We start from the raw sequence: 25,246 nt of genomic DNA, 5'->3' as shown, positions 1-25,246 counted from the left end.
CAGCATGGTCAATGAAGGGGACCTGGCAGAAATTCTAGTTGACATGACTATCACATCACATGCTAGCTAGATTCCAACTATTGCTAACTAGTACCACAGGGCAAACAATGTCAAACAATAAAATACACACACACACACACACACACACACACACACACACACACACACACACACACACACACACACACACACACACACACACACACACACACACACACACACACACACACACACACACAAATAGAATTGAATGGAATTGAATAGAGTTGGTCAATTCCATTAATTCATTTTATCTGCATTTAAAGATATGTAATCCAAATTGACCCTTACATTTGTTTTACCTTATTGGCAACTTTAGCATCTTTTTTTATGGTGGACAAAATATTATGTTTTTCTAACATCATGTTATTTAAATGGGTAAATCAGCATGTCACCTTTATCTAATAGCAATAATCTTGAAGGTCTTACACTGCGACACACTGGAAAGATGCACAATTTCACCAATCAAAGTTCAAACAATCAAATATGCAATGGTAATCAGTGCAATAATGCAATTATGAATATGCTGCACTCCAGTGGTGAATGCATCAAGTCTCATCAAAAACACTGAGTGGAGTTTGAATCACGAATGTGCAGATGAAAAAGCAACCAAACAAAAAGTTCACTTGATATTTATACCATTGAAGACTGGTACTTTTTAAAGCACATCAATACACAACAAACAACATTTGCATAACCTTGATGGCTGTGTCTATGTAATCATTCCTCTTTACAATATTCAGAGACTAACACAATGCAAGTGAGCAACTCTGTGGCCTTGAACGCTAGACTTTTCCCACAAGCACTCTATATACTATGGATGACAACTAATTGACATATAAATGTCAACCTACCAATTGTAGAAAAACAAAACACATCAAACAACCGTATTCACAATGTTCTCCTCCTCTACAACAACACTGACAGTAAGGACATGTAAGTAATTCTATAACAAGACAAACTAGCAGTACACATCACCCAGACCACAGCCTCTGGTCCCTGATTACACATTATTATGTCTGCCTATCCTTGTTGACGGATGTGCTTTGAACTACAATAGCATCTCATTTATCCAAGCAGAGCACTTTAAACACTCTGTGGTGCATTAAAAAAACTTGCTTTACCAAATGTCATCTCATTTTGACTCCCAGTTTAATGAAAACCACGTATTTTACTCCTCAAATAGGATTTGATCCCCCCCCCTTCCTCTTTAGATTCATTTTCTTTTGCATTTTATAACTGTGATTGAAAAGTGACACTTACCTCCCTTCACAATGTTGCAACAAGTATGTGACTCATTTGGAGTCAAAACAACATGCATTTGTTTGCCAGACAGCAGGTGAAAAAAGTTATGCTGTAGAAAATGTCTCTAATAGTGCAAGAGATAAAGACTTTCCAGCTACTTTGGTATATTTCCTCAGGGTGATGCTCTTTTTCCCCCCACCTACCTGTCTGGGCAAAAAAAGCAGCTTTGCAAGGTGATATCATACTTGCTATCAGTTCTAGAAAAATTAAATGTCACTCTAACTTACCCTGATATGTTTTTATGGAGAACACTGTCAGGAAGTACGAGTACCCCGGCTAGCGACAGTGCAGTTAAAATAGTTCTGTCACATACAAGTCATACAGAACAGAGGTTGTTTCCTCTTTAACAGTGACAATTGTCTGCAGGAAGAGATGCTTGTGGATGCTACTTTTAAATGGGTGAATTTGAAGACAAGCTGTGTGTATATTTGTGTTTGATTGGTTGGGTGTCATCAACATGCATACTACTCATACTTGAACAAAAAAAATCTTTACTTAGTGCACAGACACACGTGTGGTAATTGACATTTAGTGTATTTCTTGCAGTTTCGTAGCTGGGGTTAATCCGCGGGCACAAACTCCTAGCATTGTCAGAAAGCTGTTGTCACTTGTCCAATAGTAGCAATGCAAGAGTTCAAAGGTCAGTAATGGACTGGGGAAATAATTAGGGGTTGCGCCACAAAACTCTAGTTTTAACAATGTCTTCAGACAGGTTGACCTTGTGGCTCTCCAGCCTTAATGAGCAGAGGCACCCAAAAAAAAAGGACAAAATTATTATGGAGAAAATGAAGTCCTTTCTCAACATAATCTCTCTAGCTGCTTCACAAGTCCCATCCCCCCTCTATTTCCATCTCTCTTGTGACCGCTTTCTATGTCTCCTTTTTTTTTACTTTCTGTCTCCGGTCTGTGTGTCTATACCTCTTAAGACTCTGTGAGCTAACTGGTGATAAAAAAACATTCTGGATGGGAATTCTGATGCCGTTGACCACTGACTCCATCTGTCTGGATGTTTCCTTGGAAGGCAATGTGAGAGGCTTTATCTATCAAGTGCAGGCATGTGTTTATGTCTGATATTGGGAGGGTAAGGGCCGCTTTAAATGTTCAATTAACATTAAAATGTGCTTATGACATAATGCCAAGCACAAAGAAGCAGAGCACAAAAGCGCCCAAATTGCTCAGGGAATTACAGCTCGGAAAAAAAGACTCTGAAAGTCTAATTTTGTCTTAATGTTTGTGCTGGGTGAGACTGCTTACTGTTCAGTTTAGGCTGTATTGATTATTGGAATAATCACTGTCTGAGGCTATATGAGAGAGGAACAAATATGAAGACATTTTAAAATCAGCTTTGTTTATGTGCATTGTTTCCTTCCTCCTTCTGTGTGTGATGGTGGATAGCAGTTAGACGCGGAATGCAATCTCCTCTGCTTTCACTGCAATCCCAAAATCACTTCATCTGTATGAGATTGAAAAAGTGGGGAATACCAGACCTCCTCCTTTCTCAAGTTTACTTCTAATGGTACAGTAATAACTTCCTAGCTCCCCCGAGTTATTACATTCTTCATTTTCTTTGCTATGACAAAAGGACCCAATGAGATGAAAATATATAACCACTTCCTTCATTTTTAGCAATGTTTGTCAGCTCTAAGACAAACGATAAAATGACTGTACTTTACACCTGGTACCAAAAAGATGATGCTGATGGCTACCACTGAGGACTATGATGTCCTTGATGGGTTGGCAGATTATACGAAAACCAGCTAATTTTGGGTTTCCAGCTGAAGAGCTGTTATGTATAAGGCTGAACAATATACAATGAGGATATTTGTGACCTAAAAGTAATAAAAAAAGGCAGCCCAACCACCAGAATTCAGAACGAAGAACTGAAACCCAGAAATTGATCTTAACTAAAATTAAGTTACTCATGTTCTGTAATGATGTAAAAGTTGTGTTTACATTAGTAATGTTTGTTAACAATATTTTCTATCATGACCAGTACAAAACATTATGTAAAACTACATCTTACGCAAAGGAATTCCAGTAATAATAATAATAATAATAATAATAATAATAATAATAATAAAATAGTGGTAGCAATGTTTGCTGGGGATAATAGGATTTCACTCAGCCCATAGGCTGTGGTGGAACAAAAGAATTGGCGTGCTAAACTCAATAGTTTTTTAGAGTCTAAAGGGTGCTGACCAAAATATCATACTGGCAAATGAAGTCGTCAGCACTCATATATAAGTATATAATACTTTTCATAATGCACAGCAGCAGGGGAAATGGAATGCGTTTTAGCCCTCATGCCTGCCTCTGTTGTGAACAGGTGGGTTTTCAGGAGTTTTTTTTCAAGATGTCCATAGATGTAGCATCACAGATTCTCCGGGAGAGAGTTTCAGATGGTGGTGGATGCATTAAGTGCAGAATATTGTACATTTTATCTACTTAGAGTTACTGATGTTGGCATTTATATGAGTTATTACTGTAATAATTTTTCATCCCATGACACGTACTGTATCTTGTTCGCAGATGATGAAAAATTGTTGAAAACAAAATCTTACACCTGAGGAAAAAATAAGGAGTGCTACACTGGGTCAATAAACTTGGTGTTTGGTGATGTTGAAGTAAAACAATCAGGTGCTCTTCAAGGATAGGGCAATGAGTCAAAATCTTACGCCTATTGAAGAACTGTTCCATCATATTACTTTCTCATTCCCTGTTTTTCTCAAAGCTTAAAGCTACAACAACTCTTCTGCTAAAAATGTGCCAAAAGCTTTGGCAGCTAATAATCACAGCAGTTTGAGGATGTCTGTCACCCCTTATCACCCCTGGTGGGAGTCGACAAATGTTGGGAGAGCTAATTCAACTTGCACATTCGCCATCACTGGCAGGCACTGGCTGTACGCAAAGCTTCATCACAGCAATTCTAACTTTCTTGTATTATGTAACTTTTGAGAACTGTTTAAAAAAAAAAAAACGTAAGTGTTCTTTTCATAGCAGTTTTAGTTGCCCCTCATTTAAGTTTTGTTATTGTTTATTTTGTTTTTCCTCAGATATGAGGAGGAGGAGTACATGGCTGCTAGATCAACTGTAATTGCAAAAGATAATAAAGTTGAATTTTATTGTTTGTTCATTTCATTGCTTGTTATATTGGTGTTAGTCTCGCATTGCCAGACCTTCCTCTACAGCGCTGCGGAGGAGGGTCTGGCTAGTCCACACAGCATTCCGGAATAGGAGAAAAGTGTGCTCTGGTTCATTGGCATTTCTTTTTAAACCAATCACAATTGTCTCGGGGAGAGCTAAGCGCCGGACGGAGCCATGGTGCCTCGGAAAGGAATTTGTTTTGGTGGAACATGTGTACGTTCAAAAGTTGTTTTAGTCATGCAACCGAAAACTCAGATTGGACAGATAATCGAGCTAGCTGTCTGGATTTACCCTGCAGAGATCTGAGGACCAGTTAACCATAGTCCTCATAAATCCACCAGAGTTTAAAATGCCAACTCAAAGAAAGAGGAAGGTAACGGACATACGGCGGCATCAGAGCAATCCCGGAAATGAAACATCGTCAATATAGACTATATTGGTGTTATCTTGATGCTGTATTTCTTCAAGGTTTTTGTTTTGACCATGAATATTTCAGTATAATGCCGTATAATCCAAGTCTCATTTATCCAGTAATATGCTCGGTACTTCCCAAACACATGCATTTTCGGTTACCTTACTATTTAAAACACTTCCACATAAACAGTCTCACACTTGCACAGGTGCGTTACTCGCTATTTACTCGTCCAAGAAGAAGCGTGACCACCTTTTACTTTAATGTATCAAGACGTTTTTGGATTCTTTGTTCACCGTGGTGGCATGCAACAAAAACAAAGTTTCGTTCACAAATTCAAGGCAACACTAAGTGAATAATTGATATACAAATGGTAATTGTGTGGGTAAAGTATTTGTTTAGAGCAATAATTTCAAAGATTTTAATTTTAATGAATGTTTATTTATCACTAAATGAGGTAACACAATGGTGATTGACCCTTTGGCCCGCTGATGAAAGGCCTTGCATTTACAGTATTTCATTCTAGGGACAAATCACAAATGGTGCACAGTTAGTGACACGTTACCCAGCAGTGGTTGGTCTGCCGGAGAGGGTAGGCGGAGCTAACAAAACAGACTCACTCTTTAACTCACTTGTGTGTAAAATGGTTATCAAGTACGTAAGTTCCAAAAACACACCTGCAATTATCACTCATTGCAATAGGTGCCACCAAAGAAAACAAGTTTTTCGAGATTGTAACTTTAAAATCTGCAAGTCAAGTTAATTATTTGTACCTGTTGAACTGGATTTTGCACAGCAGTTTCACCAACTTTCAGAAAGTTTGGCAAGGTGAAAAAGTCACTAGATAATGTATGAATTGTATGTGTGATAAGCGCAGTTTAAAATGGGAAGCAATGTACCTGCTTCTACAGCCCTCACAGTGATATTGTGCCAGCCAGCAGTCTCTCGGTCCAAAATCTTTCCCAGTGTGATGGCACCCGAATCAGGATCAATATGGAAGATCATCTCCTGATCTGTGGTCCGATCGATGGAGAACCTGTAACAATAGACACAAAAAAACAAGATATAGATGTTGCGAAAGAGAAGCAGTACAGTAAGTGAGAGGAAGGAGAGAGAGACAATAATTATTGAGAAATGTCAGTGTTTCAGTATTTAATTAAGTCATTCGTTGTTGTTTTTTAAGAGCTTAACAAGAACTTGAGTTGACTTTGGGCTGCAATAAATAATAACAGCTCATACAGAAGGGATCAGGGTCTAAGTCATTTCAAGTAGGGTTGGGTACCTTTCGCATCTGAACCAATACCACTACTGATACCGGTACCTGGAATTCGGTTCCGGTACCCAACGGTACTTTTTTTCTGGTACTTTTCCCTCTGTAATTACAAAAAAATTATTTCAGTTGTAAAAATAATTCCAAACCTATTTACTAAGAACATTATGTTATTTATTTAGAACATTTTACACTGATAGAAATTAAACACAAACAAAAATAAAACCCCTCCCTCTCTCCTCCCAAACCCGTCCCTACAACCTATTAAATTCAATAATTATTCTACTTTTATTCTTGTATTAGTATATTATTCTATTTTAGCCTGTTTTATTTTCATCATGACCGTTTTTAATTGCTCTTTAATGTTTCATGTAAAGCACTTTGAATTGCCTTGTTGCTGAAAGGTGCTGTAGAAGTACAGTTGCCTTGCCTTACAGCCTCAGCCTGTCAGTCAGTCCCCAGGGCACAGAAACCACAGTTGTGACTGCTCGTGTCAGAGGAAGTGCAATGTCAACAGCACCGCGACTGCTTTCGGCTCGCCATTAATATCATATAGCAGCAAACGCTGTCTGCGTGAAGTTTTTAAAAACTGTAACCACACTTGAAACCACTTTATCGGCATTGTCGTGACTCACTGTGACTTCAACAAAACTGTAGAGCCGACGTAGTTTGCTCCGTCTGCACATCTGCGCTTGTGTGTGTGTGTGTGCGTCGGACCTCTGCTCTCTGTCAACATGCAGAGAGGACAGATAAGCTTGCGCTTACTCTCAGGTACCGAAATTTGGCACCGACTTTACGTGAACCAATACTTGGTCGGTAACGGTAAAAGTACCCCACTTATTTCAAGTAATATTTTAGAGGCATTTACTAGAGACTTGTCCTGTGACTCTAATAGCACTGTGTCCTTCCTGCAGTCAGCTATATAGTAACTCTTTCCTGCCTATTCAGAGTGAGAAAATAGTCATTAAATTTTCATTGTGCACTCAAGAAAAATACATCTTTCCTTCTTGGGGAACTTGGTGCTCTGTAAAGATTGGTGAGTCAACAAAAATCCGCTGAAAGGTTTCTTTGTTCTTAGTTCCTCTCCCCCACCACACACACAGCTGGCTGGCTTACTCACGCCCACATAAGCCATCATAAAGTACCATGGGCGTTATAAACTCTTAAGGCCTCTCTAACAAACTGACTGACTCACGTCAGATGTTCTAGATATTAAACATAATGTCAAGAGAACCATATGCTAAACTGATGTGGTATAGAGAACAGCACATCGATTAAATTGGTTTGTGATCACACTATTTTAAAATAGCATTTTACATTTGTACTTCATTCATGTCATTTCGATTATTTCTTTCACGGTTTATTCAGAACTAGCTTTGGATAAAACGCCCTTAAAGTAATCTATGTTTGAGATGTTGCCTGTTCACATGAAAATCAACTCTTGCAGCATGGTAATGAACCAATCAGTGTTAAAGATACTGAAATGAGGTTACACACTTCCACACAGACAAACATACAGCCTACATGCACTGTATGTGTATGTGCATTCTTGTATCAGTCAGTGTACAGCCCTGTTATATCTAAAATTAGCATCCATCCCATTTAGGGAAGTGATTAGATTTGGCTGCAATACATTTATAATAAGATTTCTCTTTCCTTTACCAAAACTCGAATTGTGCAGCACACTATCTTGTTTGATCTGTCTTGCACTCCAGTCCAGTTTTTAACAGACCCAAAAAAAACATCAACAACTCTTAATTGGTTTTGGCCATCCTTGCCCCCCCACATGCCAACAATCACTATTATTCAAAAGTAAACAAAAACTAATCCTTAGGTTTCCAGTACATGGCAGTTTTTGTGGGAGGGGAGTGGGGGGCCTCATCACCATGTTTTTAGTCTCTTAACAATCCTTTTTCACATAAACAGAATCAAAAAGCTTCCAAAACAATCCGCCTGCATCACAAAGATTTACTTGGCTGCTTTACAGATGGTTTCCCACATTTCAAACATAGGCAAAGTAGTTTTTATGTCCTTTAAACTAGATAATAAGTGTTGTATCTTGTTTGTTTTGTATTTAAGAGCAACTTTTGACAAGAGCATCTAAGCTGCCAGCTGCTAACCCTAACCTGGTTGAATACTCATGTGTCAGACTTTCTTTGTTTTAGTTGTTACATGAGGTTCCATTTGCAGGAGCTTGTTTTTATAGTGGCAGAATTAACTATTCACTATTCACCAAAAGAAGGTAGTCTTGCTGATCAGATCCACAGCACATGCAGGCTTTGCACTAAAACCTCATCACTCAGCATGCATGCAAGAATGTGTGCTGCCTAATGCCAGAGGCCATTAGTTCACTAACTTTGCCCAGAAGGTGGCTCCTGGTCAACCTCTCTCCTGCCCTTTCACTCACTCATCCATTCACTTACTCAAACACATGCACACAACCACCCACCCACCCACCCACACACACACACACACACACCCACACATATATATATATGCTTGTACACGTATCGCACGCACACTTCCAGCTCCAGGCTGCCAAGATACTGGTGAACGACAGCGCTGCCATGTGTTGTACTTTATTACACATGGAACTCTGGGCCTCATGCATTTTTAATCGAGGTAATTTGCACAGGCACTGCGTGTGTCGGTGTATACTCTGTCAGTGAGACTGTCTTAGCCCTTATCTACATTCCCCTCTCACACTGCAATTGCTCTTCGGAGGACATATAAACCACAGACCTTGGTACAGAAGATTACTATACGATATTGTTATTATCACACATAGTGATCTAAGAGAAAAAAAGAGACATACAGCACAGCTTAATCCATTGCACAAGTCCCACCATCCGCCGCTAGTTTGGGCTTTCACTCCATCTTCAAGAGGAATTGTTGAAAAAAAAAGATTTTGCTACCTTTGTATCTATTTGCAGCTAGTGAGTTATAGTTCTTTAAAGTTCCATTTTTTATAGTACAAATTTTGTTCTAATAAAAATGTATCTACAGTCGTAAAGTAATATACAGTTCATGCAGGAGTGAACGCATGATAGTGGGCTTGAGGAATGGCTGCCCATGTGGCAGTGCTGCAGTGTCCCATCCAAGCCCCATAAAAATGAGGGACTCATTGTCATGCAAAAGGTTCCTCTGTAATGTTATTATTCCTATTTAGCAGTAATCTTTCCCACAGCAATAGTTTATTGCCAATGTTTCGGTTGATATATTTTATCAGGCTACCTACTGTTGCGAAAAGCAGCTGTGTGCCTACAGTATCTAGGTACTGTTTTAATCTTATTTCTATATTTTCATTCATTTTTGTATGCCACATTTTTAACACAGCCAAATAATTTTCATTTATAGCAAATTTAATATTATTATCAAATCCAACACATATTTCAATACAACCTCAGTGCTAGTGGGTCAGAAACAATTCTCTCCTTTAAAGCCCCAGTGCACTCTATCCATTATCTTTTAAGTAGTAGTGGTTTGCATTCCAATGTGAGCCAATGTGTTTGTCCTATGTTATCCATGTGGAGAGTATACACCAATCAGAGACCTAACTAAAACTCTATGCGACGGTGTACATGTAGCTCGTGAGTAAAAGTTAAAAAAGCCATAATCTTTTCTGACACAACAAGCAGCTGAAGTGTGAAATACATTCTACTATTTTTAAGAAAATAATGCATTTCTGTTTGGTTGACCTTAGAGCCCTAGCCATACCTGACAGGTTTATTCTTCACATCTGGATCCCTTGCAGTGATGATGCCAACCAGCGCTCCTACTTTGGCATCCTCCTGCACTTCCATGATAGTGCCCTCTACTGGTTGAAAGATGGGTGGCTCATCTATGTCCGACACGCTGACCCGGACAATGGTCTGGTCTCGGAAAGAACCCAGGTCCACGAAGCGAGGGTCAACATGCTTATTTACCGCCTCCACCACGACATTGTGTGTGCGCTTCCTCTCAAAGTCCAGAGGCTGAAAGAACAACAGATTCTGTTTAAGAACGGTTTCAATCCACAATAAGCCATTTAAAGTGACACTGTGCTCGATACTGACACTGATGGCCAGAAGCTATACCGCAACAATACTAATGAATGAGAATAGACTGTTCCAAACTCAATTCCAACTATCAACGGCAGCACTTAGCCAATGCATCATTGTACATGTGTCCAGTGTTGTGCATGAGAACATGCTCATTCTTTTGCTCAACTGAACGTATCCGTTTGCAACTAATGAACATGATTTACATCACCGAGGATTTACGGCAACCGACATGCTGGTGTTTCAGTCTAACAAGTGAACGTATTTACCGGCGAATTTCAGGCGAATGCGTCCGTGGTTGCTTATAGTAACTTACGTAAATGGTTGGCGTAGATGATAAACACAGATGAGTATGCATTTAAAATGTATCAAAGTAAAATTGAAGGGGGACACCTATAGTACATTCAGGTTTTCAACAGCTGCCATCACTACGAGCAACCACGACACATTGGGCTAAGAGTCAGCAGTTAACACGGTCATTTGTTAAGCCGAAACACAGGCATGGCTAGTGCAAATGGCTATTCAGACAACACAACAACCAGTACTGCTGAAGCCAGTTCATATGCATATTTGAAGGAGTTTTATCAACAAATCAGTCCAGATTACCTAATTGGGAAGTGGGCATTGACAATGATTGGGGGCTGGGGATGGATGGGTAGGAGGAGGTTGCACTGAAAAAATAATAGCTCGGAGTAGCTCATTAAACAAACAGCACGCATCACTTCTTGTTTGAGTCTGTCTTGTCTGTAGTACCAGCTAACCACTAGGTCATCACCATTGAGAGCTAGAATGATTAAGATACATTGCCACATTGTTGACAATCCATTGAACCAAATCACTGCTGCTGGATGAATGTTGCATGTTCATTCTGCCATGAGGCCCCATTCACAACAGCAATGTGTCACTTAGGAGAAACACTTTTGACATCTGTGTGTTGATGAAAATATACTACTAATACAGTAGCGTTCTGCATTTTGTTTCAAGGTGAAAAAAAGGAACACGGCACTGACCGTACCTGTTAAACCCCAGTGGGAAACCAATGATCATCAGTCAGCAAAGACCAATCATCTCTCTTTGTCCATCTCCTCAGCCCATTGAGTTTCTCTGTCTGAACAGGGCCTAAGAGCTGTTCAGCTTATTGACTAGAAAGATTTAGCTGCTGGGAACACAAGAACGCTTAATCGGTTCTGTTGACTGCTAACCAACAGAGCCCCAGTCACTTGTTGATTTCTAGCTAACAGAATTTCAATCATTTTTCATTCGATTCTGCAAGAGATGGAAGGGACCGCTGTATGTTGCAAGAAAGCTTGAAATATTATTAAAAAAAAACTAGCATAACTGTTAACGATACCTACTCTAATTTTGAGTCAAGCTTTTCCATCAAAAATAAGCCATCTCTTGATTCTCATTTATAATAAATTGTGTTAATAAATTTATAGCAAGGTGAAAATTTCTTTGTTAATTAGCTCATTTAGCTCGTTGGTGTCATGCTGTGGAGGAAAGAGAGTGAATCTACATTGTGATTTCAATGAAAGGTGGGTATTTATCTTTAGTTTTTTAAAGTCAACATTTTTGTTGTTGTTTTTTTGCCTCTTTATTAGTAAAAAATAATATTGGCTTAACAGACAACAATAACAGCAGTGCAGCAATTCTTCAAGTTAACTGTACCTTCTTGATGGAGACAACAGCTTCCTGTGTCTCTACATCAGTAGTGACCTTGAAAAGTTCGCCTTCTTCTTTGATCAGATAGCTCATGTCTGTGTTCTCGCCCATGTCTACATCCGTGGCAATGACGCGTCCAACTGGTGTCCCCACAGCTGCCCCCTCTGACACAGAAAACTGGTACATCTCTGGTATGTGGAGTAGGTGGCCGGAGGTGGAAATCGTATTGACGGATAAAACAAGGAGACGTAGGTTTAGCAAAGCAACAGAGGGATGAAGTGACAAAAAAACAGAGTAAGTGTAAAAAAAAAACACCAGAGAAGAAGGATGAGAGACAAAAGTGATGGAGAAGAAGAGGAAAAACAACACGAGTGGAGGAAAGATGAGGAAAGATAGATGGATGGCTGTAGGTGAAAAAAGGAGGGTGGGAAGTGAGAATATCGGTAGGAGAGATGGATCGGGAGCAGAAACAGAAAAGTGGGAGGAAGAAGGGATGAGAGTCTAACAAAGATAAAGAAGCTAAAGAGAGGAAGAGACAGGTAATAGAAAAATGAAGTTTGGATGGGATTATAATGAAAGAAAAGCAACAAGTAGACTTCAGACAGTCACGTAAAAGGAGTGTACAAAATAATCTCCTTTGTCCATACACAACAATTTCCTCCATCTGCATACATCACAGTGTTGTGTTAGCACTACATTAACACTAACCCTGCTTATTTACCTTATTTAATTATTAGAACTAATTATAGATTATTAATTATTAGAACATATCACATTTACAATATATCCCTGTTAGAATATTATGCTAATACTATTATGATAATAACAGTATTATTATAAAGTAATAATAATAGCACATATATTAAGTGATGTGAATGTACATTATACATTTTATTTTTGATGTTGTCAATCTTAAATCAGAAGGTCTACTTAAAATAACAGAACAGACTGAAGAAAATGTTTAAGATCTGCCAGAGTTCATTTTGAATATGATAAAAAGATAAAAGTAAGAAGATAAAACTATGTTTTTTTCCCAAGAGTGAAAATAATGTGAAAACATCAAAGTCCTTACATATACAGCATGCCATTTTCCTTTGCATCTTATTTATGAAGCTGCTTTCCAAACTCTATCTATTCCCCATACCATACAGTGGAGATACTATAATCCTGCAGGGTTTATCCCTCTGACTGGGTAAATATGATTTACTGAGATGAAAAAGGAATTCATACAGAAATAAGAAAAGGTGTGTGGAGACGTATCAAATACAATCAACTGGGCTGCCAGATGCTGTTCCCCCAGCTGTAACAAAAGTAATAGAGTATGGTTTAACTCCAAAAAAGAGTGAAAGGAAAGCAAGACAGGGAAGTACTATATTATAAAAAATGTATATATATATATATATATATATATATATATATAAATAATTCAGTTAGGTGTAGCATTTAGCATGTTTAGTAATCCGAAAGAACACCGCTTTTTATTGTGCTACATGTACTTCTGTTGGTGCAACATGTAAACAAATATAAACCAGACTCTTTAGCTGTTTGAAGAATAAGGTTTTCTTTTAACTGAATTAAGGTGTTGTGTGGTGCAGTGAGACAGATTTTTTGTTGCATGTTTTACATCTACCTGTGGTGCATATTGCGTGCACTGAAAAGCCATTTAGCCCAAAAGCCCCCTCGCCATCATAAACCTATAACATTTCAATGCAGGAACAATCAAACATATTGATTTAGTCCTCTCTTGAGCCTCGCTTAAAAAGAATTATCAAATGTGTGGTGGAACATATCAATTCTCCGCATTTGATAGACTACTTTGTTATGGGCTTCAGGTTTGATCGGCCCATGAATTTAAGTTGGATGATTTTCTCTGAGTATATGCAGGCCATTCAGTATGGTCGCTGATGCTGCCATTGTTTATTGGTGTCAGCGGCCTGCATGTTGCAAACTATATTGTGTGTCTTTTATCATCTTCTCAGTGTTTCTGTGTCTTGGCTTTCACTTTCCTCATTACTTTCCTCCCCCTCTTAACTCTCACTTCTGTCTTCTCTTTTAAATTCTCAGATTTTTCCTCCCTCTCCTCATGTGTCTCGCCATCTCTTTCTCTGCCTAAAATCATGTTAAATCATGTGTGGGAGACACTCACTCTGTGGGAAGCGTGGCGGGTTGTCATTAACGTCTGTGATCACTATGGTCACCGTGGTGGAGCCGGAGAGACCGCCCATTTGTCCTGCCATGTCTGTTGCCTTGACGACCAACTCATACCGATCCTGTGTCTCACGGTCCAAATCTGCCACTGCGGTCATGATGATCCCTAATGATTGAGGGATGGAGGGGAGATTGAATGAGAGAGACAGAGAGAGAGAGAGAGAGAGTGGGGAATAGTAAGTGATGCCAATGGAAAGGTTATTAGCGGGTAGCACTTATGCAACAAGCAACTATATTTTCCTTCTCAGTCAGAATATCAACTTCTGCTAAGCACTATATTATGGAGACACAAGTGCAACGTATTCTGTATTTTACCTCCTCTGACTGGCTGAATGGAAGAGATTGTGTCATATTTGCGCCTCTACTCATACACCATTTTTTGGCTCAGCTGTATTAAAATGAATAATATATAGGGGCAGAATGAAGGCATGCCTCAGCTACATTGAACAACTCCTCCATGGTAGGTAAGGCTGCACTCAACTTTGAGAAGTGCATTTCCAAAGAGCAAAGGAGGGACATAAATAAAGTGATAAAATGTACATAGTGAGTTAGAAGATGCACAGACAGAGGCAAAACTAAATGCAATGGCTTCATTTACTCTGGAGTGTTCATGCTATAGCATTTTAACAGAGTTAGTGGTCAGTTCAAAACAGAGTCCTGCTAGTCTTCCAATTTAAAGAACTATTTTACATGTAAAAGGGGAATTCCTTACATTCAACTAAAGATAAGCAGACAAAGAACTGACAAACCATTGTGGAAACAAATATGGTCAGCTGGACCAAATGCAGACATCCTGACCAATGCGGAAATGTTGTGTTGGATGTGACCCTGCACTATAATGTCTCATCATTGTTAGGGTGAGAGTATGTGACATCTACTTCATGGAGATTATATAAAAACTAGATTTAGTTACTTAAACAGTCAGTACTGTGGTCTCTCTTTTTATTCTTTATCTGTCTCTCTTACAGACTAGCACATAGTCCTTCTTGATTTAATAGAGACATTCTACTTGTTGGCCCAGCAGCAGCAGCAGCATCAGTAGCCGGCTGGTTTACTGTGCAGTAGTAATATATTTCCACTTTACCCCTTGGGATTTTACACATCAGAAATGTATTGATGCATTTCCTGGGCTTGGTGTGCTGTCTCCCTCCCAAAGGTTTGCATTGTGTTGGGTACACAACTCACTGATTCCAGTCAGATTTTGCCCAGGGCCATGTTCTATGAGTAGCCAAAATACAGTACATGCAGCACTGGAGTTAAGGAGGGAGACAGATGACATGCTCCTCTTTCATCCACCAAAGGCCGGAGGGAATGCATCTAAATTAGGGATGTCACAAGTAAAGCCCCAAACCACAGCTAGTACGCCGCACCATTGCTCTAACATCATGGTAGAGACTATATGTATATGACTTTTCATGGTCTGTATTCATCAATGCAGTCAAAGTCTATGGGGTCCATATTCCGATGCATATCACGCAGCCTTAACATTAACCAATTTAACTGAGTAATAGGGCTGTGTACAGCAGCCTCAGTATGTTAATGCATTACATTAATATGAAATAAATTATGCTGTTCCAATATTTTCTTCACATCAATTGCGTTTCTGTTGTCATCTCACTAGGCAATGGAAATATAATTCTACTATGTATCTATGAAACTACCTGTCTTTCCATATAGGCCTCGCCTACTATAAGAATTGAAAATAAGTAGTTTAGCCAAGCTAAGGTGTCAGTTTGCCTTTTGCATCTGTTAGAATGGCATTTCCTCTGCTGCTATGTGGGTCAGCAACCAATGATCTGAACATATTTCTGCAAGACATTTTTCATAAACCACTGAAGTTGATATCAAAAACTGTATTCGGAAGCATGCAGGTTTACATTTTTTTAGACTGTTGTTAAATTATAACACTAATAATCTATAATAGAATAGATTGTGTGTTTTGGGTAGGTACTCTTTTTTTTTAAATAGTACATTTTTGTGGTTTTCTATGTAACAATGATATTATGATCTACATTCAAATGAAATGTCCTCATATACAATGTGTGGTTCAGTTCTTGTAAAATCACACCTTGGACACAGATACTTAAAAACACCTACAGACCATCCAGCATGGCCAAGGCGACAAAAAAATCACAGTGACTTGCTGTTCAATGTGTGTCAGAGGGAGTGCGAGTGATATTAATGAGGCAGATTTCACAGCAGCTTTGTCTCCTCTTCATATTGACCTTCTTGACTCGCACCTATTATTCTGGCCTACGAAATGGGTAAAGGGGGTTGGGTGGAATGGGGGTTCTTAGACAGAAGCTGGAATGAACCAGCCAGTCTCCTGGCTAGTCCCACCAAGGCAGAGCCATTTATCATCCATGCGCCCAGACTGACCAAATCAAAGTGTAAGAGACCAAAAAAAGGAATCATTAAAACTTTAGTGCTTTTCCCTCGGGGGGGCATTCAAAGGCAACACTGATACTAAGCTACTCCTGAAAGACTGTGGGTCACTCCTATAAGCCCCAGACCAGTAGGGGAATAAGGAATGTTTCATTATATAGCTAGGTGGTATTTATCATAGGGTAACTCTGGTTCTGGTCAAAATATAACCAATGATTCTAATATAATGGTAGGTGATTAGTTAGACACGTGAAAGTCTTTCATCCTTAGCACTAGTAGGCAAAAACAATAAACGTTTAGGCTTTACTATGCTGAACACCCAGTGCATTTGGCCTAATGGACACCAGCAAAGTCTAAAAAGAATCAATAAAATAGGAAGTGACAATGCAATATATGTGTAATTAGCATTTTGTTTTCTTACTTTGAATGCCCATGCAATATGTCCAATGTTTATGCCTACTTATTGTACAAAAGAAGTTTAAGGCTTGAAGGTGGCACAAAACACTATTTTGGGCCAAGTCATTATGTCATATGGTATTTTGAGTGTTTGCTAAAAGGAACCAGTAGTTATTGGCAAAAACTTTATAAAGTTGCTTGTTTTTGGCCAATTGATTTCTTGTTTTTTGCCACAAAGTTTGATTGATCTGGGAATTGCTGTGTCTGGGCTTTCGATTGCTTAAGCTTTTGTAGAAAAAAGAAGGAGCACAAGAAAATCTTATAAGAAAAGAAATAATAGGTGTAGGGAGGGCTGAATGTGTGGCTGTTATCATTCTTACCTGTGTGTCTGTCAACAGTAAAAGTCTTTTCTTCATCCAGTACGCTGTACACCACTCTGGCACTGCTGCCATATGTAGGGTCGTCAGCATCTGATGCAGTAACCTTCATAACGGACGTTCCTGTTGAAAAAGAGACAACGTGTCAAAAAAGAGAATAAAAGCTTCTGAACTTCTTAAATGATGATCTTTTTAAGGTTGTGGGCTTGGAAAAGTACAATAACAGTAATGCACGTGTCAGTTTGTGCACACAGCTGTGTTGGCGGGTTTGACACGATGACGATAGAGAAGCGACCAAGCAGCTTTTTGTTTATGTTCAACAAGCCAGCCACTGAAGCGCAACACACCATGGCAGCAATCTGATTGGTTGAAGGACTATCTAATTGCGCAATTGAATCATTTGAACTATGCCCGTTGATCACGCCTCTTGTGCAGAGAAAATACAGATCAGACTCCCCAGACTAATGTTCAATCTTAAATGATTGAGCTTGGTCAGGTGATAGCCAGGTAGCTATTACATCTCTATGCACATTATTTTTTAAACAAATTTGTTTATGTTTCAAATAACCTTTTCACTACACCGATGCTCAGAGTTGTTTTGCCTCTTATAGGCACCGAAAATGCGCTCAGAGATGAAAGGAAACATGGAGTCATAAAGTCAACTTTATATCTTCAAAGACTGTTAGAAGCTCAAGAAATCTACAACAAACAATTAATCATGATTACTGTCACTTAGGCAGAAAACAGAGGCATTTCATTGAGGCCTCAAAATCTGGATTTGTGGAGCAAAAGTCATTATTTCCAACTCAGTGTAGTATATTCGTTACCAGTGTGCAAACACAAGCCCCTGGCAGCAAATAGGCTGGCACACCTCTCCATTTAGTCACACATTTTAGTTCAAGCTCAGCCTAAAGCCTATACAACTTTAAGAATCTTAATTTGTAGGTTAAGAAACCGTGTACTTGCCTTTTAGCGAGTGAGCACATTGTTTTCTTTCTATAAATAATTTCACTTACAGGAAAAGGAAAATAAAAAGGGAGACGTTACTGGGTGCCATATAGGGTCTCAAGGACAAGGACTGGCTCTTGTCTCCATCCCTCTGGCCAATGCTATGGGTAATTACTGACAGCTGGTGTGTCCACCAAAGGTCACCGCTGTAGCCTTTCTCAGAGCCCTGTCATGCTACTGTCCAGCCACATAATGGCCTTATGCTAATGATGCTAATTAGCGGGAAGTGTCAGAGCACTGTTTGTTTCCTGTCATCCAATGGAGCTCCTAAGGGGGAAAGAGGGAGGGAGAGGCCAGTGGATTATCATTAAAGTCACCCGGCCATTAAATCAGACAGCTCAGCATTACTATGCTGTTGGTGTCACCTATAGCACTCTTTTGTTCTTCCTGTATGTAAAGAGGAGCTGGCTGGTTAGCATGCCGACATAGAGCCAGCATATGATGAGGCACTCTACCTAGTCTATGATACGAGTGAAACAAATGAGGGTGTGCTATTTTGCAGCTATTTTATACTACGTGGCAATGTGACAAATTAGCCCAAAGGTAAATTATCCCAAGAAACAATTGGTGTAAAAAGGGCGGACACACAAAAATGGATGGACAGACAGATGGATAAGCATTTCTCCAGCATTTGCTAAACCAAAGAATTATTAAAACTGGCACTATCAACAACCCTGTGTGGGTCTCAGTTAAATCTTGATGTATTGCTGCTCCCAGTGGATTCAAAGCATTGCATATTAACTAGGTTGGAATGAGTTTTTAATTTATATTCTGTGCCGTACAATAAAGTCATTACCCCATCCAAATATACCAAAGTGCACACTACCCTGATCCTTAGAAGATCAAGATATGCTGCATTTAATTGGGGGATAAGTGAAATATCATTCTCATCATATCGAAAACATAAGGCTGTATAGGTATTTTCATTACTGGCAGCAGGCAGGGGTTTGCTAATTCTGCCTACTTGGTTGTCCCTACCGCTGTGGGTCCACAAAACCATTTTTTCATTCATTGGATTACTCCCTTATCTTAATTTTCCCCAGGTAACAATCAGTTTGATGCTCAGCTGTTTCTGGTACTGGCTGGCAGCAACGTCAGATAGCTTGGAAGAACTATATAAATGCAAATGCTTCTTTATTGTGTTTATATTAAAAAGAGAAGTGAAGCAGTGAGTTTGGCACTTGGGTTCTTATTAAAGCTCTGGCTTGCATTTGTGTTTTCAGTAGGAGAAGTCATTACTTACATCTGTTGGCGGGGTTGGCGTTCCACTTAAGCAGATTCTACTGTTGATGGACTTGTGGGAATTGAATAAAAATTATTGACTTTCTCAAATTCGAATGTAATGCATACTGCAGTAATAGGAGAAATATGTCTAATGGAGAGAAGCTCCAGATATTCATTAACTAAAGAAAAACTTCAATCACAAATTGCTCTCAGATGAGACAGCATGCACTGCAGCAATAATAATTTTCATTACCAAAATATACAGTTTTTTCTCTTTATTCCCCCTCATGGGCACATTTGTTTGGGCTGTTTCTTTGGTTTGGTTATACAACAAAACCTTCTTATTCTCTAAATCTCCATGTAATAACAATAAAATAAAACAATTAAATTGAATGACACTGTCAATGATACCCTGTGTTATTGCTTCAGTTTTTATATTTTACGCTTAAAAAAATAATTATTTTGAAAAAACCTGCTTGATATTCTCTCAATGCTGCGTTAAAATAAACGGGTGTGTGTTTACTATAGTACACCCTGACATCACGGTTGGGTGACCCATTCCAGCAATCAGGTGAGTTCAAAAGTGCAACTGTCAACCAGAAGAGATCAGTGAAACAATATTTTTTAGCTTGGTGTTATGTAACTCTTTAAACATAAAAACATGTACATTTCTTTCAAATATATACTTTCATATCCACCTACCACAGACATATAAGCAAAGTTATATTAATAATTCTTTATTTGTTTGTTTATATGTGTGTATGTTTGTACTCTGTACAAGGTATCCACATGTTTATGCTTGGTTGTCCTTGTTTTTAGGCGTATATCTATTTCTGTGTATGTAATTTGAGCAACAAAAAGCCGGAGTCAAATTCCTTGTATTTGTTCACACGTACTTAGCCATTAAAGTGATGGTTCGGAGTAATTCACCCTAGGGTCCTTTGCACCATGACCTCGAGCCAAACACCCCCCCAGAAGCTTTTTTCACCTGGCTCGAACATTGGGAGAGTTAGCTAGAGTAGCGTTATCAGCTGAATAGCTTAGCGCAGGGGCTAATGGACCCATGTTTGTATCTTGTAAGTTACCCCACTAATAATGCCCGAAATGATACCAAACGTCTACAAGTAGTACAAATAGGTTATGCTCTCATAAAATGATGGATTGGAAAGTTTGTAAGTACACCAGAAGTTTATGAACACTTGCCTGCTCTCTTCAGCTCTCTGTTGCTGCTGCTGCTACCGGCTGCTACCTGCAGTTAGAGGAGTGCTTAGGGCCGTCTACAAATTACTCCACCGAAAAGAGTTACAACAAAAATATTTATTAATTCAATGATTAAATAAGGTAATGTCTCCAAACCTACCTCAATTATTACTTGCCTCCTGCTAGTTATACTACAGCACTACAGCATTAATTTAACAAAAGTTAATTTAACAAAAGTTAAATTAATAAATATTTTTGTTGCATCTCTTTTCGGTGTTGTAATTTGTAGACGGCCCTAAGCACTCGTCTTACAGCAGCAACAACAACAGCAGAAGCCAGCAGGCAAGTGTTATTTACATAAACTTCTGGTGTACTTACAAACTTTCCAATCCATCGTTTTATGAGAGCATAACCTATTTGTACTACTTGTAGACGTTTGGTATCATTTTGGGCATTATTAGTGGGGTAATTTACGAGATACAAACGTGGGTCCGTTAGCCCCTGCGCTAAGCTATTCAGCTGATAACGCTACTCTAGCTAACTCTCCCAATGTAAGACCCAGGTGAAAAAAGCTTCTGGGGGGGTGTTTGGCTCGAGGTCATGGTGCAAAGGACCCTAGGGTGAATTACTCCGAACCATCACTTTAAAGCTGAATCTGATTCTAAAACATATGCAGCCTCTGTAATTTAGTTTTTTTGAGTTAACTTGTGTCACTTGCTGAACAAATGAATATTTAGTCACCTCACTTACTCATGCTTTCACAGCCTGCAGATATATGCATTGTTGGTCTCACCATCAAAGCAATATTAAAATAGAAAAGTCAGCGAGGTGCTAATTTTCATATGCTAATTTTCAAATGTAACACAACTGATTTTCAGTATAATAATCAAATGATGTGACAGCACATTTGAATGTTGCTTTTCCCCTAGCATTCACCAAAGCTTTCATGAGAGCAACACTGTTTAGCAATGTTTCTCATGGCTGTGCAACAGTAATGAGGATATGGCTTTGTTATTCATTTAATCCTCTGAATGGCAGCTTTTTATTTAACATTATTTACCACTTCTATGTAATTGTTAATATTGCTATAATGCTATTGTAATAATATGATAACTAACTCTTTAAGCCACTTAAAATCCCACCAAGTATGTGAGATTAACAGCTAATTAAGTAAAGTAGATCCTCAGAATTAGGAGCTTTGACATTACTGCTTTATAAATTAGTCTGTTTCTTACTGGTACACACAATACCCTTCTGAGATCCGGCAATTCATATGTGTCCTCTGTGGGGGGCATGCCACTGAGGCCTTTATTTCAAACACCATGCATGCAGTCTATTTGAATCCTAATGTACTGCGAAAAGCATGTCCTGGGCTTTGTGTATGTAACACACATAAGGGTGCGGCCAATAGAACTCATGTTCTGTCTTTGAATGGGGGGGGAATGGGGGGAATTGCAGAAAACACATTTTAGGGCAATACGGGAGATACATGATCAAATGTATAAGATATATTGTTTCTTTTCTACATAAGAATGTTGTTTTGTATTTATGAGTCCTATATTGTATAAAGATTTTAGAAGTGTACGGAAATGCCTTTCAAAATTTAAACCCATGTGCCAAATCTGTGCATGACACAGATTTGGTCTTGCACATACACTATGTATAACCAGTTAAAATCATGCACAATACCTTTAATATTACATTTCTTAAAAATTAATTTAATTATACAATGTAAATGTACTGTACTGTAATGTACTTCATGTGGAAAATATTAACCTGATGTCCACAACAAGGGAAATGTTATAAAAAAAAATATATATATAACTAGTGCTGTCAGTTAAACGCGTTATTAACGGTGTTAAAGCAAACCCATTTTAACGGCGTCAATTTTTTTATCGCGAGATTATCGTTCTTTTTGGCCCAGCAAACTTTGTAGTTTTTTCACATGCTGTTGCAACAACTAGTAACGTTAGAAAAACTAAAACACCACACCGGATCTAGCTAGATCGGAAACAAAACAACATGCACGCTGCACACACTTGTTTGCACTTGCTTGCGAGCCGGCCAAAGAGTAGTACATACCTGCAAACTAGTCGCTTTTCTACGAAAATCGCCGTTTTGAATGGGGTCCGAGACCCGGTGTTAATACGGCACCGGTGCCTTAGCGACCGTTATCTACCGGACCAAATAGCAATGTGGATTTCGGTGCCTTATTTAGGTGCCACTTAGATGCCTGCGCTTCTTTCTGATGCTCCGAAAACGGACGTTAGAAGGAACTGAAACATTGCCGCACAGGAGGCCAGTCAACACTACACTTAGCAGCAGGTAACGTTAGCCTATGAGGTGTATTGTCATCCTATTTTATCTGCATATTCTATATGACTTGTATTTAAGCTTTGGGTAACAAAGAAACCCAGATGAACTTTAGCCCAGTTCCACAGGAAACGGCCATAGGAAACATCTGGGATGCTTATCAATGGGCCCTCCAAAATAAGGCCAGTTGGCTTGTAGCCATTGGTCAAAATATTGTTTCCTCCCCCATCTATGTTACACACAGTATAGAATATATACCATGTTCAAACAAAAAAAGCCAGTGTGACTTTTGAGAATCTGGGAAGCTGTCGCTCCCCGAGCTCTGCAGGGCTTGTAAATTGATGCTGAATTCCTTTGATGTAAATAAACCTTTATAATCAAGAAACAGTGTCAGCGGATTCCTCACCACACAGCATTACACCATCGCTACCAAATACACTACACCTACCTTTAGCTAGCAGCTGGATTAAACACGGTTAAAATGTTTACAGCTAAACGGTGTAAAGTGTGTCTGTATTTCACTGGAGAGGACTCCAACACCGGATTGTAGCTGCCGTTGTCTGAAAAACACAGTCATGATGTTATGTTGCTCGCCTCGCCAGCCTCGTGGTGCATTCACTATAATTGTAAAATACCCTTTTCCCATCCAGTGGTTGTTTTCACTGTTTTGTGCTCCTTTCTTTTAAGATCAACTTTTTATTGTTTTATATTTTTGAACAGACAAATACAATTGAACAAGGTGCTCCTTTTTTAAATATATATATCTTTCAGTTCAGGCACTGTTTTAAAAGTATCGTATCATGTTGATAAGAGCATTAAAATGAGAAAAAAATAATGGGACAAAAAGAAATCAAGGGACATTTAAAATAGATAAAAATGTGCGATTAATTGCGAGTTAACTATGACATTAATGCGATTAATCGCGATTAAATATTTTAATCGTTTGACAGCACTAAAGATAACATTACAATAACGTAACAAGCAACAGTCATTCCAAAATAATAACATAAGGTATTTGTTGCAAAGGACATGTAAGCAGTGTCCAGTAAACCTTGAAGGATAATGTAAAAAAAAAAATAATCAGATGCAAACTAACCCTGGGACCATCTCTGGTGAAACAGAGAGTAGAGTTGTTTTTGGGTGACAATGGCTATATAGTTAGATTTATGCACAAGTTTGGTTTAATGGTATCAACACAGGCTGTCGGAATGGCTTCCCACACCATTTCAGCACTCTGGGAGAGATGGTTCAATTACTGTGAGGGGAGCTGGAGGATTGTGCCACGTGTGAGACACTAGACTGACAGCTATTTAAGAGGCAGCCTCGTAAAAGAGATTTGTGCCTATCTCAGCTGGTGCTGTAGTGGTGCGAGCTTCAGTGGAGGGGTCTAACGGCTGCAGCACTGAGCCTCGTTCCCGCTACGACCCGCCTTAATCTGCAGGACTGAGTGCTCCCCGCCCGCATTATGGATCATTTAGTAAAGCCATAAAAGCTGAGGTGTTTTCACATGAAAAGTTATTTCTTCACTACTTCCACTGTGATTCATTCCTCTCTCATCCACGTAAATGCCCCAGGAGAGAGAGGTGGCGAGCGAACGAGGGAGAGAAAAGTATAAAGGGGAGAAAAATCTGCCATGTCATAAAAGCCAATGGCCTGCTTACATTGATCCTCTTCCAGACCCCTACAAGGATTTGGGGAAATTTTTCATCTCTCCTGACAGAGATTGTAAATCTAATCTTTGTGAGGCTTTGAACATGTGTCTTTTAATAGATTGCATAATTACTTGTGTGTGACAATTCAACTTTAAATGTAAACCTCTCATTACTTTCAAGCAAAGTCCTGATGAACAATGACACAAGGGTGTCAACTTTCTATCTAGACAAACAAACATTAAGGTACAAAAACCTTTCTGCGCAGAAACCTTTTAACCTCCCTGTGTCTGCAGGCCAGGTGTCAATATGATTGTTTAAGACACAGCGTATTCCTTGCACAATGTAAAAAATGTGTAATGCACACAAAACTAAAGACAGTGCCCATGCTTCTCTGCTTGATCACATATGGGATTAAAGTGACAGCCTTAATCAATTTCACAACTGCAAATCTATCGTGCTGCTCACACATTCTCTCCCCCCCCTCCCCCACATACACACTGATTCATACACAGGACCACACACATCAGCCCAAATCAATTATGTCAAGGGCTGTGGTTGAGCACATAATGGTAGATGCTACTGGTCATACAGTATACATAAAGGAGGTTGGC

At 39.1% G+C, this 25,246-nt stretch overlaps 1 protein-coding gene across 4 annotated transcripts in view; it reads right to left on the bottom strand.

Annotated features, from left to right (window-relative positions):
• Positions 1-25,246, bottom strand: part of LOC120558070 (cadherin-22-like) — a 193,427-nt gene that overhangs the window by 37,213 nt on the left and 130,968 nt on the right. For all 4 annotated transcript variants that reach the window (XM_039798916.1, XM_039798919.1, XM_039798918.1 and 1 more), the window contains 5 exons: positions 17,242-17,361; positions 14,019-14,186; positions 11,879-12,060; positions 9,888-10,144; positions 5,800-5,936 (listed from right to left, as the gene is read on the bottom strand). In XM_039798916.1, the coding sequence (XP_039654850.1) occupies positions 5,800-5,936; positions 9,888-10,144; positions 11,879-12,060; positions 14,019-14,186; positions 17,242-17,361 (864 nt within the window). The remainder of the gene's footprint in view (positions 1-5,799; positions 5,937-9,887; positions 10,145-11,878; positions 12,061-14,018; positions 14,187-17,241; positions 17,362-25,246) is intronic.

Source organism: Perca fluviatilis, chromosome 4 (assembly GCF_010015445.1).
Source record: "Perca fluviatilis chromosome 4, GENO_Pfluv_1.0, whole genome shotgun sequence".
Lineage (NCBI taxonomy): Eukaryota > Metazoa > Chordata > Actinopteri > Perciformes > Percidae > Perca > Perca fluviatilis.
Note: the sequence above shows the minus strand (reverse complement) of the source record. Positions and strands in the feature narration are given on the sequence as shown.